This window comes from Pagrus pagrus (genome assembly GCF_965226575.1).
Source record: "Pagrus pagrus genome assembly, chromosome: 1".
Lineage (NCBI taxonomy): Eukaryota > Metazoa > Chordata > Actinopteri > Spariformes > Sparidae > Pagrus > Pagrus pagrus.
Window position 1 is genome coordinate 16,023,297 of NC_140185.1, and position 19,099 is coordinate 16,042,395.

Genomic DNA, 19,099 nt, shown 5'->3' on the forward strand with positions numbered 1-19,099 from the left:
TTTTTCATATTTAGAATTGTGTTGTATCTATTTCAGTTGCAGCACTTGCTTATGAAGCTAAAATATTTGTTTACTGAGTCCGCTACCTGCGTCCAGCTCTGCTCCTCTGATGTTTTCATGTGTTTGAATCAGAAGGTCAAGTAATACTGAGTGACGTCTCTTATCAAACTGACATTTGGCTGAGGTAGCAACACTCGCTTCAGCTACAACCATCCGCCTTTACATCTCATTTCAAAGCAGAGGACACTTTATACCAATTAATACATTAATACTGTCACTGTACAGGTGTCTGAAGAAAGTCTAACTGGATATTTTATACATAAAGTGTCACATTAATGGTTATATTTCACACATTTACCATGAACAAATGAAACCATGAAGAGTTAAAGGAGTTAATGTCATTTTCATCTTTCATCAGCAGAAATGTTTCACTTCATTGCTCTTAAAGAACGCTGCATACTTCCTGTTTTGTGCTGTAAAATGATCCGATTTTAAATGTTGATTAGGACCCTCAACCTATCAGGAAACGGTTTACTGATGTAAAAAGTCAAGTGAGAATTTTCGTTTGATTCAGAATCATTTTCTCATAAGCTTACATACAATCAAGACTTTATATCAAACCAGTGGAGTCGCCCTCTGCTGGCTGTTAGAAAGATCACAGGTTTAAGGCACTTCGGCATTAGATTCACTTTTCAGACCTGGAGGCTCTGTCTGTATTTTATACAGCCAGTGACTGATATGGTGAACTTGATAATCATTTTACCAGCAAGCATCAGCCTCTTAGCATTGTTATTAAGAGCATGTTAGCGTGCTGATGCTAGCATTTAGCTCAAATCTCAGCTGTACCTACACTGTAAATTTTAGAAAGAAAACAGATGCAAACAGTGAATAAATGCATCTGACAGACAACAATCAATGAATGAAACATTAAATTACAATATTTGTAATATTTTTATCACATTTGTAGATAAATATAGCTTGAAGACTACTTGTACTTCTTCAAATGTTTTAAATCTGAACTTTGTTACTTCAAGAGAGGTCTGTGTGGAGGTGTGGTGCTTGAACACTGACTAAGGCAACGCCCACCCTAGGATTCATTGTCCAATAGATTTGAAGCCCTGTTAAACCAGTTACGTAATGACAACTGCATACCTGACGATAGTTGACTATTATTGTTTGCCTCATGTCTTTGTCCACTCTAGCTGTGATGAAGACATGTTGAAACGTTAGTTTGTTTGCAGTAAGAGGCTGTAAATGTATCAGTGTGCTCCAGTCCCCTTCTTTCCTTTCTTTAGAAGTTTGCCATCCTCGAAGAGAAGATACACAAACTCATTTTTGTGTTTGAGTTCTTGTGAATTTCAGCATTTGACACATGACTGATTAAATGGAATAGAAAAGCTGTTTTGCTGCTTGGCCCAATTCTCAGGCCGTAAACGATGAAATGTAGGAATTATTCGACTTTTAAAAAGAAAAACAACTTCAGCACTGCCTCTTATTTGACCCTGATCTTTTACCGGATCCATCCATGTCTTAACAAGATGACCACAGAGCCTCTCCGGGCAGAATTATTACACAGAGAAGGGAACTCCTCCTTTAACAGGCCCTTAAGTCAATATGTTTTTCTTCCAAACAGTAATTGGAATACACGATCATAAAGGAGAAATGGGCTTCCTACAAAAAACGGGCAAAAACTGTTTCTAACAACTGAAAACTGTAACTCACATCGAAGTGGTTCAACTGCCGTCTACCTTTTTATGCTTGAGACGTTGCTTTGAGATAATGTTGCATGTGTGTTTTGAGGGTTTTGTGTGTTAAAGCAGACAGAAGGAGGCACTGTTTGACTGTTTTTTCTTTCTTTACACATTTGATTATTTAAATCATGTGTTTTAGCAAAAGTCTGAAGGCGACATTATCTCTTGTGAAGTGTGAAACTCGTAGAAACAGAATCCAAAAAATTTTCAAGCAGTTTTTACTTTATCAAGGCATGACAACATGAATATAACAGTCAGATTAATGACAGCAGGGATATACAGTCCATCTATCACCAACAAAGATCTGCATTGTCACAAAAAACACAACAATAATGAAACGCTGAAGGGTGAAATGCGACCGTAAATCACTTCAGACACAAATCAAAGTCTAAATATGATACAAATAGACAGCAAGCATGATGATGAGAACTGATGAGAACAAATAATAAAGTGGCTTTTACAAAAAATAACACGCACGCAGAATCTCTGATATGTATACAGAAGTACAAAGCAAATATCTGTCAAATATCACCTCTCCAGACCTGGAGAATATTGACAACTGCATGATGGTTTCAGTTTTTGAACATGTCACACAACAGTTTCTCCATGGGAGTGTTTCCGATGGTCCTGTGGAAGAACAGCAGCTCGATCCGCTCTGAATTCACAAAACGCAGAGAGGGAAGAAGAAGAAGCAGCTTTCCAAACCTGAAAACACACAAGACGCAGCAACAAAGTCAACTTCTGCATGCAACAGGAAATGGTACAGCATGTGTAGACAATTTGCTGCTTTCTCATCATTTAGAAAAGAATTACAGGTCAAGATTCAACTGGAGGAAACACTTTAACACGGTTTAAAACAAACAACTATTGTAAAAAAGTTTTTGGACTAAGTCAGTCAGAAGCAAAGCCCTGGACATATATAAAGATGGACGACTTCTGCCACTTTCTCTCACTGTACAAGAGGTGCTGCCATCTTGCGCTTTGAGTGTTTAGTTTGGCTCATGTCCTATCTGCTTACATGGAGATGGAGGGGTTTTAATACATGTAGCCAGCCACCAGGGGGCGGTTTAGATGTTTTGGCGTCACTTTTGTAGAGCTATCATGACGTCCCTCTCCATATACAGTCAGTGGTCAAAGCAAGTAGTAGCAACTTGAACAATAGCTTTCAATGCACAGGACTAATAATTATTTCTTCAGGCAGTGAGTTGTTCAAAGCTTTACTTTTCATTTTCTCGTTTCATGTGTTTTTAATTGGTCAAACCTTAAATCTTGAATGCTTTTTATTCTCAAGTTCCCACTCAGGTCAACTCAAGTTCAAGTTCACGTCATAAGCATACAGCTCTGCAGCCAGATTATTTTGTTGCTTGGTGATTCTGATAAACCTTAATGAACTGTTTATTTTCTTACAGTCTAAGTGTTGTTTTTTTCAGTATTGGTCTATTTTGCCTTTTTATTTTACATCATCTTTATTACCTTTCTTCTGTCTGGTGCTGTTCTGGGATCATGCTATTGGCTTTTTCTGTGATGTGTTTTTGTTTTTCTGGAAACCCAATAACCTTTACATCATAAAAAAGGAGAGCTCAGGGAGTTTGTCTTTAAATTGGCAAAATGCATAATTCACTTATTACCTGATAAATGCTGGTAGAAGACAAACAGGACTTTGTAATTTGAATGTTTTGTGAGTAAGTGTGGCTCATGTAACGAATCCAAAACAAGCACATAAAATCATTTTGGTGTCTGTTATGAGTCAGGATGTTACCTGGCCGGTTGACTGGGATAGTGTGAGCGGATGTGTTGTCCCAGCATCACTTGAGACTGATCCTGCAGGTTCTCTACTTGTTCTGGATCTTTCAAACCACGAGTCTCTGCGGAGGAAAGGAAACACCAACGTGAGTCACATAAATTCAAACAGTTGTTTAATATGAGCTGGTGTCACTCTCTGCATACTTGCACTAATTTATATTGACAGCTGAATTAATTAAATCTAAAATGTTCAACTCGTGTCACTAATCATGACTATTATAATCATTACATAAAATCTCTGTGGTTAAGTTAAATAAATGCAACAAGTCAATGCAAATTATTAATGAAATGTTTAGTCTTACATCTAATATTCTTAAATTGAAATCTTCCAAATATGTGAGAAAAGACAAATATTTTATTCAGTATGTTTTAATAATCTAACACAAATTAGAAAGAATTTGTGATTTGGTCTCATAACTTTACATGCCAATAATGAGATTATAATAACACCGAACAGAAGCCTTAGCGACCATTGTTGGTTATTTGTTTTTGGCCTCACCTGGCTTGAAGAGCACGATGGCCTTGAGGCAGGCGAATTCTGTTGGATCTACGGCGAGCGCCTTGAAGCGGCTGAAGACTTCCTGCAGGAGGCGCAGGTCCAGGCTGGTGTAGCTGGTTTTGCCCTGCATGCCGGGGCAGAGGTCGGGCAGAGAGAGCAGCGGGCAGCTGTCCAGAGGCAGAGACCACTGGATGGCACAGAGCAGGAAGAGCTCACTCCACGCCTCCTCCAGCAGGATCACCTGCAGGGAGACGAACAAGAGTCGTAAAATAAAAACTGTGACGGAAACGTCTCAACTGGAGCTTTGTTGTCAGCTTCACTGTTCAGTCAAAGAAGTTACAAATTACATGGAAAATCATTTGTGCCAAAGAATTACTTTTTAATAAATGATAATATTTATTTTTATTGGTAAAATAGTTTTAGTAATAATAATAATAATAATTATTATTATTATTATCACAAATATGATAAAGTTGACAAGCAGTAACAAAAAATTAGGACTTATTATTGCACAAATATGATTTATTTAAATTTTGTCATTTAAAAAATATTTCTAAATTCTGAATTTGTGACTCATTATTATGTTTTTGTACATATTTGAATAACATAGTATTTTATGTTTTTACAACTAATTAAATATTCTTTTATCTATTTTTAAGTCAAGATAATGATACAAGTATCACAAGCTTATTTTTTTCGTATTTGATTATTTCTCATTGTTATCTTCTCTACTCTGTTAATTTTATCAATAAAATTATATCAATAACAAAAACAACACAAAACTTACTAAACAAAACTTACTAAAAAGTAATGATGGAATGTATTACAATTTTTGTCATCAAATAACAACTAAATGATAACATAAAAACGTTTTTTGTCAAAAGACTAAATCTAAAATTAAATCAAATTTAACCCTCCACATAACTTTCTTTTTCCCCTACATGTCTGTATAAGTAAATAAAATATTTGTATTTTCCTAGTGGGAATGGGATTTCATAGAAGTTTGAATATTGATTATTTTGAAAATATGATAAGTTATAGAAAGTTATTTTTAATTCTGTATGTCTCACCTGGTCTCTGAAGGGCAGGTTGGAAAACACCGGCAGGTTTTTGGCCCACTTCACTGACATGAAGAGCAGCCTCGCCGAGGTCTCGTATACATTTTCAGAGCTGGACGGGTACAGAGCCATGTGGTACTCTGAGGACGCTCGCTCCGGCTCGTTGCTGGTCACGTCGATGTTCTCGTCAACTGAAAATGGAAAGATGGGGTCAGGATTGAGGGCGCAGGGTCAGATGAAACTACTTAACCTTATGTTCTGCTGCCAGCCTCAGGCTTGGGATCTGGTTTATACAGTTTTTGCATGCTAACATTTTAACTTGTTAGCAAGCTATGTTTGAGCACATTCACATGACTGTGCCCACCTGCTACATGCTGAAGATTAAGTGCTAAATTGTAGCATGTTTGTCAAAAAGGCCGCTAATAGAATGATCTTTTTTACTACAGGTTATAAATAGTACATGATTTCATATTTTGATTCTTTTTATTGTGTTTTATCATTGATTGTTTGACTGATTGTTTTAAAAAGAAATTCCTGTTTCTTCCTAGAAACAGCCTCATGGTGACCTCAGGCCATTTCAGGAAATGGAGATGTACCTTTATCAAAGGTTTGGATGTAACAACAGTTTTGACGAACACTTGGTATAATTGCACCGTAAATTGATGTAACTCTTTGTCTAATCTCATCTGAGTGTAATTTCCAGCCAGCAGCCTCGCTCTCAAACATTAAACCGTCCTCACCGTCCTCGGGCTCCAGCTTGGCACAGGTCTCGGCTGTCATGAGGCTGGCCATGAAGCGGTGGTTGTTCTGGGGACTGATGCAGCGCTGGGGGGTGACTGAGGAGGTGATGGACATGGAGGAGGTGATGTGTGGCCATGTGATGACAGACCCAGTAGAGGAGGAGGAGGAAGAGGAAGAAGACGATGAGGAAGAGGAGGTGGGTTCTCGTGTGGTGGCCAGGTGCTCCTTCTCAGGGTCCACGTCAATGGAGTCCAGACGGACCTGAGCTGTGCTGCGGGGCTGCCGTTCGTTCTGCACCGCTGCAGTGAGGAAAACGATGAGGGCTTTTAATTAAAAAAAAAATAAACAGCCAAAAGAAATTCTTTACTGTCATAGACGAGCAAAGACACCAGACAAGCTTCACATTTAAGACTTTTTTCTTTAAAAAATGACTGAAAACAATAAATCGTTTCTCAAAAGTTTTACGATTAACTTCAAAGTTGAAAACTAATTGATTAAATGTTGCAGCCATGTATGGATCTTATATCATCTGATGTTGAATAAAAGTATTAATAGACACTTACCGTCCTTATTCATGCCCGCCTGCAAGCACTTCTTCAGCCGACACGCCTGGCACTGGTTGCGATGAGCTTTGTCCACTGGACACATGCCTGTACCGGCCTGGCACCTGTCGACCCACAGACAAAACTTTAAAGGGAGAGTCCACTCAAAAATTACAAAAATACTGTATTTAATAATGTGAAGAAAAAAAAAATATATATATCGGAAATTAAAATGTATTTATTTGAAATGTAAAGCGACCTGTTACTATCTGCATAGATTACAGTGGATCATACGGCCTCAACCCAAGCAGTTTCTGTTCTTTTAAATTTTGCCCATGGCGGCTACACTTTTGTTGTCATGTGACAAATTAAACATGGCAATCATTTCCTGTGTGTGGGTTTTTGTTGGGAGTAACTAAATTTAAAGAAAATGCTGTAATCCTCGCACTTTCATTTGCCTTTATTTCCCATAATGCACCTCATAAACTAACTGGCTTTAATGGGACGGGGACAGCTTCCTCTTGCCTGTAAATGAGCCTCCTCCTCACGCTGCGTTTGAAGAAGCCACTGCAGCCGTTGCAGGCGTAGATGCCGTAGTGTTTCCCGCTGCTGGTGTCTCCGCACACTTTGCAGACCAGAGCTGGGCTCAGAGCCTTCCCCGGGGCCGGACTCTTGGCTGTGAGTCAAACACGGTCACACAAGGCAGGTCAGTTAGTGCCATTCATGTAGTCTGGTATTGTTTCACACATGTGCCTGCCATCTGTACTGTCAGCTCAGTCTGCATGCGGCTCAACAGTTTGACAAAACACTAGAGTCAATATTGCAACAGCCGTTTGGGTCTGGAAATCTAATTTAGGGGATGATTATGAAATTAAAACAATAAATAGCTGAAGGCAGATTAACAACTAACACAAACCATGTAGGGATGCTGATATTAATCTAAATAAACCCATTAATTATACATAAATTCAGATAGCATCACCTACAGTTGCATAAAAAATATCTATTTTGGCCTTGTTCTACTTTAATTAAGTATATCTGTATTTAAGAAATTCAGTTGTGCAAGCTTGGAGCTATTAACGCTTCATACTTGTGTGGAGTTAAAGAAACTTAAAATAAAATTATACAGATGATTGTTGAGTTAAATATTTAAATAGATAAAAAGGCCTTAAAACAGTTGTGTCATCTCAAACAGAAAGCCTCCATCAGTCAGTTTGCATCCCATCTTTCAGGCTTCATCACCTGTCGCTCCAGGTGAAACTCTTACCTCCTCTGCTGTCGTCAGTCCCGCCGCTCCCAGAGGACTCACTGGGGGAAGCGGACGACATCATGGGGATCTTCGACAGGTGATCCTCCATCATTTTTATCATAAAAATGTCTCCCGGAGTGATGATGAATGAAGATCACAAACTTTGCTCCGAATTGTTAGTCCTCTTCTCTGGAGTTTAAAATTTTCAAAATATATTGTCCACGATTAACACAAAAAGTTCAAGTTCCTTTCGTTAGGGACAGAAATGTGTCACTGTCAGGCCTCCAGTGGTCCCCAGTGGGCAGATGGTAGGTCTAGTTCCCTGCAGATCCTCTACTGTGTGGTGATGCAGATGGGTTGGGGTCCTGCCATGAGCTCTAGCTCCCACTTGTTGCAAGTCAACAGGTTGTGTGTCCTCCCTCCGTCACTGTCTGTGGGTGCTTCTCGGTGGCAGCTCCTCAAAAGGGAGCCCCGGGGGGCGGAGGGGTTAGGATTAGCCCCACGCGCTGTGTAAGCAGCATGCTTATTTGTCATCCTCTTAATCTTTACTGTTCATCTACTGGATCAATCAGTCACATTGACGGAACATTGGTGCTGCTCGGACTCGGATCTTCATCACAAACAAAAAACAGAAGAAAAACAAAGAAAACAGCGATGACTTCTAAAACTGCGGCTCTCTCGTAGAAGAGTTGTAACTTTAGACCAGTTCCCATCCAGCTCCGTCTTCTCGTGTCTCCTCTGTCCACGAGGGCATCCATCAGTCAGCACTCCTCTTCGGTATCTGCATTTAAAGGGATGATTACATGAGGCGCACATTATTATATTTACCAGCCTCTTCAATTTGTGTTTCCCCTCCTTTCCCTCCTCCTTTTGCCTCAAAATTCCAGCTCCATTTCCCCCTGCTGTATATTTGATCTGTGTGATTGCCTCCCATTCATAATGACTCCCAGTGTTTGCCGAAGAGCTGCCTATTAACTCCCATTTCGCTCTTTTTTGACAAACTAGAGATCATCCGCTTCCCTCTGGCTGCCAGGAGAAAAAGGTCACAGAGGGAATAATAGAGTTTTGAATGGCTGATGTTTTCGCCTGCACTAATTTAGCTCATTCATGAGGGTCTCGCATTTATTATTAAGTAGCCAGAATCATCATACATGTGGCATTTACATAGGCGGCAGCTCTGAGCTGCTACGGACCAGATCTGCCAAGAACAAGCAGACAAAACTCAGGGAGGGACTACAACACATGCAGCCTTGTAATCATTTTTAAACGAAATTGACTTGCTGTTTACCAAAAACGTCAGACAATTTGGAGCGAAATGACAAGCTTCGCACATTATTGCTGTGATTATGACAAGAAAGGCCTCAAAACAAAAAACAAACCAGTCTTTAAAAACACTCATTCTGAGCATGAAAAACAAACAGGAGAAGGGTCATGGAGGATGTAAAACTCAAAGCAGGAGTCAAACAACGCTTCTGTCGTTAATGACAGTACAATCGTTCTCTAATGATCAACTCTCTGCTCATTTTCATCATTTGTTTCTTCACACAGTTGAGCGGTTCAAGTGAATGTTCTTAATCTGAAGAGGACGCGAGCTGCCATGTTTCTGACATCTGTGCGCTGGCATCTGCACTGAGTCGTTGTTGTTTGTTTTTCTGTTTGCTGTTTGTTCTAATGCGTGTTAATAACTGCGCTCAGGACTCTGTTCTTACATTGGACATATGAGCACTTTAAAGCTGCACTAATTGAGTTTTCACAGAGGAACGAGCTCAAACCGCAACATCTGACATATTATCCCTTTATAAAGCAACAGTAAGGTTCATTTGGAGTCGCCATAATCACTTTCCTTTTAGCTTTTTCTCTCCCCCACTCCTGATAGAAATGTTACTCAATATTCCACTTTTTCACCAGCTGGTCGCTAACATCATCTGATGGGCAGCAGGTTTATTAGCTGCCTGTTGTGGGCCACAAAACTCAAACAATGAGCTAAAACAGGCTAAAAGACAGGGCATCGAGCTGATAGCATCTGTAAGGTTAATGATTACTCTGTGTTGGTTTGAGCTGGGCCATATAATGTGCCCTGCTATTTTAGAGAACTGGTGCCTTTTTTAGGCATGAGGATGAGTTTACATTCACACAAACCGAGCTTAGATTTCATATCAGAATGACACAAAAGTGTTTTACTGATTACTGCACAAAAACATGAATTTTAAACTTTATTCACTGATTTGGGGGACGGATCATATTTTATGGAGACAATGTTTCCTGGTTTTCCTGGCAATTTCCTCCTGCTGCTTTGCCTGAACCCTCTGTGATTTACGGAGTTTCCTGATGAACAGAACCGGCTCCAACGAACACAAACTCCAAGACCTAGCCAGTTTGACGACAGGGAAGAGGTGTTTTACAAAGCTTAGCTGCTGTTGGACTGTTCATGCTTGCCCATTCAGCCATGCAGCTAACGTTAGCGCTCCTATTAGTTGACTAACTAGGCCCCCGGATTGAAAGAAAACCACCTTGGTACTGAATTACCTGTCGTCAAATATGCAGCTGTCAGTCTTTGATGGTGCTGTGCTGCTGTGTTTGGCGAGCCCTCTCAGCACTTACTCAGCTGTGGTCAATGGGAGCTCCTAGTCGGTTGCTTTGTCATGCAGCTGCATGGCGAGGGGCGTAGTTCACACTCAGCACTAACACTATAGGCTCCTATAGATGCCAATCGATATCCTCAACAAGTTCCTCCCTACCTGATCGTTTTTCCAGGAACCACATAAATATGTGGAAGCAAATAATACTCAAAACCTCCATATGTCTAAAATCTGTCTCAATTCTGACTGCGCAACATATTACACACAGTCATGTGATCATATAAAAAATATTGACTTGTTTAATTCAACACAGAGTTGATTGATTTGTGTTGACAGCTGGTTATTTTGTGTAACATGTATCTGTTTGGCATTAAAACAACTGTCCTCAATGCCAGAACCGTGTGATCACTGCTAAACTCTAAGTAGAAAATTAGCTAGGAGAGCAAAATTAATGTCCATGTCAGCGAGTTCGAGCTCCACAATAACAAGGCCGACCATAATTGGAAAAACTAAGTGGAAAGCATTTAAGGAGATTAGAGTTTGACCACATTTTGTCTGCCTGGGCACCAGCCGCAGTCACCAGAAGACGAGGGGGGGAAGAGACACAATTAGCTCAAAAGATTAAAAGAGCAGTGAAGACACACTCCTTGTGGGCATCTTCGGCCATATGGTGGCTACTCTCTTCACCCTTGGCCAACACACTGTTGACCTTTGTAAGATTTAACAGTTAATTAGTTTTCTGAGATCAGTGGTCTGCAGGCTCTCTGCGTGGATTCACCTGAATTACTCACCGATCACTTGTGTGGATTTGGACATTTTTTAAGGATAGGTTCACCCAAACATGAAAATTTAGACGTCATCTACTCACGCTCATGCAGGTGGAAAGTCAGGTGAGGTTTGTAGTCTACAAAACATTAACTTCACAGAAAAACAGTGTTGCAGTATTCTCCTAAACAACTGAAGTAGATGGGGACTTATTTTGAAATGTAAAAAGCAACAGCAAAAACAAACAAAATGTCTCCATACAGCTCGTAATCCAAGTCTCTTACAGCTCCACGATCCCAAATTAATTTACACACTTTTTTAAGCCAAAACCTTTGCTGTATAGCCGCTAAGCTAAGCACCCCATCTGAAGTGGGTGCATGAGCTCAGACACACGTCAAGGGTGTAAAAAAAGCCTTATTCAAATCAATTTGGGATCGCGGGGCTGCGAGAGACTTGGATTACACCATGAGAGCTGTATGGAGCTTTTGACTACACAACTTCACCCGACTTTGTTAATTGTAATTGTCCTGTCGATTCTATCTTATATTTGTGTTTCATGTGTTTCCTGGGTCTTTCAGACTTTTCTTGCTTTCTGTTGAGTAAAAAGAGAGCTCACTGCTGTCATATGTGCCAAAAGATGTTGCTCATTGTTAACAAAATTCACCGAAAAGATCAAAACACGGTGATTCTTTGCTGTTTGCTGTGCTCAATGTAATCATGTGGCATCTTCTTGAATATATTCACATGAGTAAGTCACATTTTATTTTTGAAGATTTTTTGTTACAACCTACACAACATTAAACACACGTTTACATATCTTGTTTGCAGATATTTTGTTTGCATTTTATTGACACTGACATTAAGTTATTGTATGTTTGTGTATCATTATTTTATCTGATGTTGGGTTATTTATTTAGGCCAAGTCCCGGGGAAATAATATCTCATTTCAACCATATTTAATATCATAAAACCAAACTTTCTCAACTTTTTATTACTGAAATGATTTATTTTCATTAATTGTAAACAAACCTCTCTCATGTTTTTTAGTCCATGCTTATGATAATTAACTATTACTTTATATATTTAATTTATACTCGAGAAATGTTCTCCTCAGATGGTAAAAGGCCCCAGAAACTGCATTTAGACCCGTCTATTATTTAGATCAAAATCAGCTAACCGACCAGTGTCTGACTCATCTCTTCTTCATGTATTATGCAGCTTTAATTTACTTATAATGTGCTGGTGGTGCCTTTTTAATATCTTATGAGGACCTCATGAGTGATAGCATTATTGCTTTATTATTTATTGAAATCACTTTTATTATCCACTCAAATAATTTGAGGTATGCAAAAAGGGTCAAGGTTTGGGTTTGTTAACCCTCAATTATTAAACACAGGTATTTTTATATTTTAAAAAAAGTCATCATTAAAGGAGGATTTGGGTTCAAAGCATTCTGAAATATTGGTTGTTCACAAAGTGGGTTCCTGCAGCTCTTCCTCGTTCAAATCACAATAATGTTCAACATTTAGTGATCACTCCTCAGTTGGCGCCGACCCGCTCAGTGCTTCTTTTTAAAAAAACACGTCTTTAATTCTGGTTTAAGCTGGAATATAGATGTTTCTGGCCCTATCATGCAATATTGAGAAATCCTTAACAATATTCCTGGATTTTAACAAAATGAATCATCTGTTCTTTGATCAATGGACAAATTTATCGCTACATTTTTTTTTTTTTTTATGTTTGGTCACAATTTTTGGTTATATTTGTCTCACTTCCAGCAACAAGGAGAGATCAAATGTGTTTTCTTCCACCACAGGACAATAAAAGACATAAAAACTGAAACGCAAACATGCAAATACTGACTACAGATGCAGATCGCTGAAAGGAACACACAGTCTGTATCTGTTCCCTTCATTAATAAGGCCAGTGTTGTATTAAAGTAACACCTGCTGTAGGAGTGTGACTGTGTTGAGCTGCAGATCAGATCTGCTCTCTATGTTTAGAAGATGAGTCTGTGGATGAGACGACTGGCTGCAGCCTGCAGGCTCAACCAATCGCAGCATTGTGACACTTTACATAATAATGATAAGCTGCAGTGACACCATCAAAGTTTTAGGTAAAGACTTGCTTACATGAGCAGGCCATAGATTATGCCAAGACAAATAGATTAGCATGGGAGCAGCCTTATATTAGGATTCAAAGAATGATTAGAGGAGCCGAGTTATGTACAGTAACGACATTAATGATTCTCGTCTTCATATGAGACTGAAAACACGTCTGAAAGCAACACAGCAGTTCAACATGTGACAAAGCTGCAGCCTCTTCATTTTCCTTTCAAGCAACAAGATGTCATCCAACCACAGCTGCCAACCCAAAGCATCACGTCGAGGGATGAGACTCAAGAATCAACTATCTTTCCCCAGGAAGTTACATTTTGTTGCTTTAAGGTTGATTTTCTGACTTCAAAGTCCTCAACATTAACTACCAACACACTGTACAGTACATAATGTATTAATTACATCTAATAGTACCAGACACATCAAAATCTCCTCAACTGATCCTTGGGCCAAGTCTGATCTGCCCCCAAAGTCTTTTTTAAGTATCGGGCCAAGATTGGATTTTAAGCTTTGTGATGAAAGCATTTTTATTTGACAATTAAACAGTTAATCCAGTTAATTAAACAGAGTATTGTAAGTATCAACAGAATAAAATTATCATTTGATTTGCCAATTATTTGATCGTACTAGTGACATAAATGAACTCTTCTACACTTTCAGGTGTCAGAAAAATCATGTTTTCTGTTGTCAGTCGACCAACCGTAATAAAATGATTTGATCTAAACAAGCCTTCTGTTATCACACCTGTTGTTTACGCATTACAACACACCTGATTACATCACCGCCCTCACACTGAGTAACCTCACTACCAGGCCACACATATGAAAGAGGATAACTGCATACACTCATACACAAGGGGTGAGTGTTACCATGGATCATGAAGGAAACTCAAGGAGGAGGGTGGAGATGAGGGGGGGTTGTTAAATCTGATCTGTCCAGTGCTGACGACGGCAGTGTGGCTGCGTCCTCACATCAGCCCTGCATCAATGTGTGTGTGTATTATATAACAACGTGATAAAGCTGCCTTTGGGATCTGACTGTGGCCGCTGAGCCTCTTACCTGTGAGTCAGGTGTGTCAGGTGGAAAGCTCTGGCAGCAGATCTTCATCTTCCACATCACTCATCTCCAACTGACGATGGTCTGACAACAAAGACAGATTTTAAAGGGATAGTCTGTGATTCATGAAGTGTTTCCTCCATTTCCTTTATTACGAGTTTTCTTTTCTAATAAATGTATATTTTTTATTTGTGTCAGTCAGTCAATCATCTACGAAACTATGAGCCAGATTTCTATTTTAAATTTGCTGTTCATATTCAGGGTCCCCTGATATTCAATCCCTATAAACCCCTGGCATAAACCACCATCATTAATAAAGTTTCTGTTTGATTGAGATCAATTCTATATTTTTATCATTTGTTTTCTGTCTCCATCGTTGTCATAGCCTGAGAAATCTTGTCCAATACTAATTTCAACGTTTTTGAAATTATTTAAAAATTCTGAGCATCGTTCGGGGCCCTGTCAAATCAGGGGCCCTTACAGATGTACTGGGGATACGGTCTGTGTTAACTGTTGCAGGACTCTGACCAGTCGTGTGTCCAGCTCTTTCTGTCCTGACCTAGATCTCTGACAGTAAACAGCTGCTTCATAAAGCACAGTCGTGCTGTCATCAGCAGAACGGCCGTGAGAGATAAATGTCAGATTGGACCTCGGCTGAGCCTCTTGATGCAGCTCAGGGCCCTGCGGTTTGTTTAGGAGATATACAGACACTTAGCCGCCAACTGCTGCTGCTGCTGGCAATGTTTTGTTTTTTGTTTTAATTAACACTGTTTACATTTAAGGCATACAATAGACAGAAACTGGAATTACTGTGGTAGGTCGCTGCACACGAGTCAGGTTGTAGTTTACATCCATTTCAATATATCAAAGACTTTGAAGGACTGTAATAAAAAATTGGCAAAATGGATGCCATTCAGCAGGACACACCTTTGGTCACTTCTGTCCAAAACTGTTACGAATCACTGGAAAAAGATAAAATCAAGGTTGAGGTTAGATTGTGGTCATAGTTTTTTTAAAAAATAATGAAAAAAAACAACAATTATCAATTATTATTGACGTTAGAGGAAATCGCAGTTTCTTCTGTTAAAGTCTGATGTTTTGTTGACCCATCCATCCACGCTCAAGTTCTTTGGCTTAAATATGAGCATGATGTCACATATTCAGGTGTGTCCTTACATTTCAATGTTTATATTCAGGGACGCTGAGAGTCAGTCACAGTTAGCGGTGCTCGGAGGGCAGTCCACGTAATGACGTCATAGTAAATGGTGCAAAACATGCATGTCTTTTGTATTTCTTTTTTTTCTGCTCTCATTGATTTTATTCACATAAAACTGATATCTAAGTTTTTTAGTTTTTTTTTAATTGGTGAAAAGGTGTAACAACACAGAAACTACGGCAACAAGAAAACAAGACATAAATCCTCATTGATGATATGATAAGAGTCCAGGTGTTGAGTGACATTTGGTAGATATGTGGGTAAGGATGGTTTTTGTATTAAGTTGAATGGCCAAGGTCACTTAAATCTAACAGTTATTAGCAACAATTCATGACAATTTGAAAAGGTTTTGGAAACCAGTACACCAGCATACTAAAGGTAGGAGCAGACACAGAAAATACAGTCAACAACAGCAACAAGGACATTAAGAGGGGGAGAAATTCCCCTCTTCATGTCGCATCTTGATGCCAGGTGTGAACTGCCGTCCCCGTCTGATCGGATCACCGAAGGCACATATTAATGCCAGGGATAAACAGCCTCATAGTTTACCATAATGCAGTGAGGATACATAGAGGAGATGAGCGTATATTGTCACTGTTAACACAGACTCCAGTGGATTTCGTACACTTGATTGATAAAGCAGAGAACTGTGGAGCGAATTAAGGCTTCATGATCAAAGAGTTTTATTATCCTCTGGACACTTCTGTTCTTCTCGCCCATGGGTGCTCTCTCTCTCTCTCTCTCTCTCTCTCTCTCTCTCTCTCTCTGTGTGTGTGTGTCTGTGTGCGTGTGTGTGTCTGATGCTAGTCTGCATCACATTTTTTGACTTTCTTATAATTCCTCATTTCAGAGCACCCCACTTCATTGGTTTTGTCGGTAATAAAGGTTGTTAAACAACCAAATCAATGAAGAAAGATAAACTTGACTCTCTGTGGATCTTATGATTATATCTTTGACAACACTTAAGTCCACAGTGCTGTTCAGCGATGAATCAACTTAAGAAGATTTAAATAATCCTTTTGAATGTCAACTGTTGTCAAAGAGTAGGATTAAAAAATTCCAGGTATTCTTTTATTAACCAGGTATTAACACTTACTTACCAATTAAAACTTTTTTTAAAAGGTATTATTTAATCCCTTTAGAAAACTAAATTCAAACAATATAGATATTTGGCTGAATAGACTTCTCAAAACAGTAATTTTATCGATAATATTTAAAGATTTTCAAGGTTACAACTAGTTTACAACCTACTGTAACTGCTGTTCACTAAAGAGAATTTAATTTCCCATCTTAATAAATTATTTCTGTTTTGTTGCAAAGCCTGGAGGGCAGCAGGAAGCAGATCGCAGTGACTTGTCTTTGAGGTTTAACACCTTCAGTTTCAGCCGCTAACTCCACGTCTACTTCTCACCTGTCCTAAATTTCATTTTTGCATTAGCTGAGTAAAAAAATCTTATTGGGCAAACGTCTGTCAGTTGTATTTCAGTCAAAGACCTCAATTACCTTGACCACTGCTGCTGCTTCTGCTGCTGCTGGGGATTAGTTCAGATGACTGTAGATTAGCGCTCCTGTGGAAACACAGAGGAAGCAAGAAGATTATAGAAATGAGGTAACTGAAATGACTATTGTTACATTTCTGTGAGTAACAATACAGTTTTAGTGCTTTGTTTTAACAGATGGCTGTAGGGATGCACTTCTAGGAGCGTTGTTCTTTCTAAATTTATAACTTTGTACGAAATTGAAATCCTGAAACATCTCTCATGTCATGGTCTCATGGTCTCATCAGGTATATTTAGTAATTGATTTTTGTCTGTTGAATTGAGACAGGAGTAACTGTCTCATACAGTCCATTATTTCTGACATTTTTGACTCAAAAATGTATCAACTGATCAAAAAATAGCCATCCAATAAACCCTAATAATGATATTTTATTTTAAATTTGCTTAATTGTATTAGAAAATGTAGTTCAAACATAAATAGTTGCTCTTCTAAGTTCATATTTTACTGAAACATATAAAATATACGATGTAAAACACTTTGTAAACCTTTCCTTTGGGGGAGTACAGTAACAGTGGAAGCAGCGTTCACAATACATTCTTTCATCAACAATGGAGCCCACTTAATGGGGCTCTAATACCCCACTCATCCCCTCACCCGTGCACCTCCCTCACCCTCTGGCTCATCTACTGACTGCTGACACAGCCATTACTCACCAGTTTAAAGCAGCTCTTTGGCCGCGCAGCTCAGCGGGTTCGTTAAGATTTCGGGGGGAGGGGGGTGTTGGTTTGGGAGGAGGTGGGTAGAGTACACGGGGTCAGGCCTATGGGCAGCTGGGATTACCACCGACCCACCATCTGCCATCCCAATAATAATCAGAGTGAGGAAATCAATTGCCTGAGTAAATATCAGGTATGCAAGCTCATTTAACCCAGTAAATTAAACTAAAGGCCGATTTTGAGACTGTTTCACTGCTGACCACTGGGAGCATGTTGTCAGTATAATCATATGTAATCAATTGTATATTATTCAGAACCATATACTCTAAATATCCGACATTTCCAACACGAAACTTGATTTTTGGAGCCGATACCAATACCACTATACGAGGGTAAAACAATTCTGACATCAATATATCGACCGATATAAACACATTTTTTCCAATAATCCCTTGAATCCCTTTTTCTGCATTACAATCTCTAAAAAAAAGTTTCATATTGGCGCTATCGGACAACATATACATTGTTTTACTTGTGCTAGGCAAATATAGACCAATAATATGAGCCAAACGACAGATCTTTCACGCTCTAATTTTATATATTATTATATAGGATAACGATTATATACAGTATGTATTTTTTTAAACTACAAAATGTAATTTAAATCACATACAAATTGTAGTCATTAATTAAACTTATTAAACTATTAAAGTAAATAAACCCTTGCATATTCTTATATATTTACATGTTTTTGTAAATGTCCTCTTTTAATCAAATTAAATAAGTCTTGCAGAGAGCTGAGAGGAGCTTTACCACTCTCATCTTTGTGCTTTAAGAATGAAGCTGGAGCCAAGAGGCAATTAGCTTAGCTTATCAGATAGCCTAGCTTGGTCCAAAGGTAAGTCAGACAAAGAGCACACAATCTCCATAAAACCACAAATGATTGTTGTTTGTATTTTGATTTTTTTTTTTTTCAGGCTAGCTTCTTCCCCATTTCCATATTGTTTTTTTTGCTAAGCTAACTTTGCAGCTTCATATTTAGTGTATTGACCTTATTCAGAAGAACAACCTTGGTGCATTTAGTCCAACGTAGCACAACCTACAAGCTAACATTACACTAGCTTTGTCAAAGGTGCCTTCCAAACACCATTAGACAGCTTTGGAGTTGTTAAAGTTGCTGTTTACACTTTGTATTTCCATGTAAAAATAAGCAGAAACATTGCTCCTTTGATTAAAGTACTTAGTTACCTCATGTATTGGAGCTATACTCACCAACAGCTGTTAGGTGCTGCAGACCTCGTGGGGAAGCCGCCATTTTAGTACACTAACCCAGCTTTGTAGGAACCCCAGATCATCCTGGGGTCTACTGCCAGCCAGCTCACTAGCTAAAAAGTGAGAACATGTAAACACTGAGCTGCTGTAAGGCCTCACTGTCTGCTAGCTCTTACCCTGCTTCCAGTCTGAGTTAGGCTAAACATGCTAGCCTAAAGGAGCTTTTGACTGTGAT

The 19,099-nt window shown here is 39.0% G+C and overlaps 1 protein-coding gene across 1 annotated transcript; it reads right to left on the reverse strand.

Moving 5' to 3' along the window:
• Positions 1 to 1,997: 1,997 nt before the first annotated feature.
• Positions 1,998 to 18,981, reverse strand: LOC311262383 (photoreceptor-specific nuclear receptor-like). Its single transcript, XM_084361721.1, has 11 exons — positions 18,865 to 18,981; positions 16,880 to 16,944; positions 14,164 to 14,244; positions 7,662 to 8,424; positions 6,920 to 7,070; positions 6,416 to 6,519; positions 5,852 to 6,151; positions 5,124 to 5,302; positions 4,054 to 4,294; positions 3,511 to 3,616; positions 1,998 to 2,456 (listed from the first exon to the last, which is right to left on the reverse strand). Exons 4-11 carry the CDS (start codon positions 7,762 to 7,764, stop codon positions 2,324 to 2,326), a joined length of 1,317 nt encoding a protein of 438 aa, XP_084217847.1. The 5' UTR covers positions 7,765 to 8,424; positions 14,164 to 14,244; positions 16,880 to 16,944; positions 18,865 to 18,981; the 3' UTR covers positions 1,998 to 2,323.
• Positions 18,982 to 19,099: the final 118 nt, after the last annotated feature.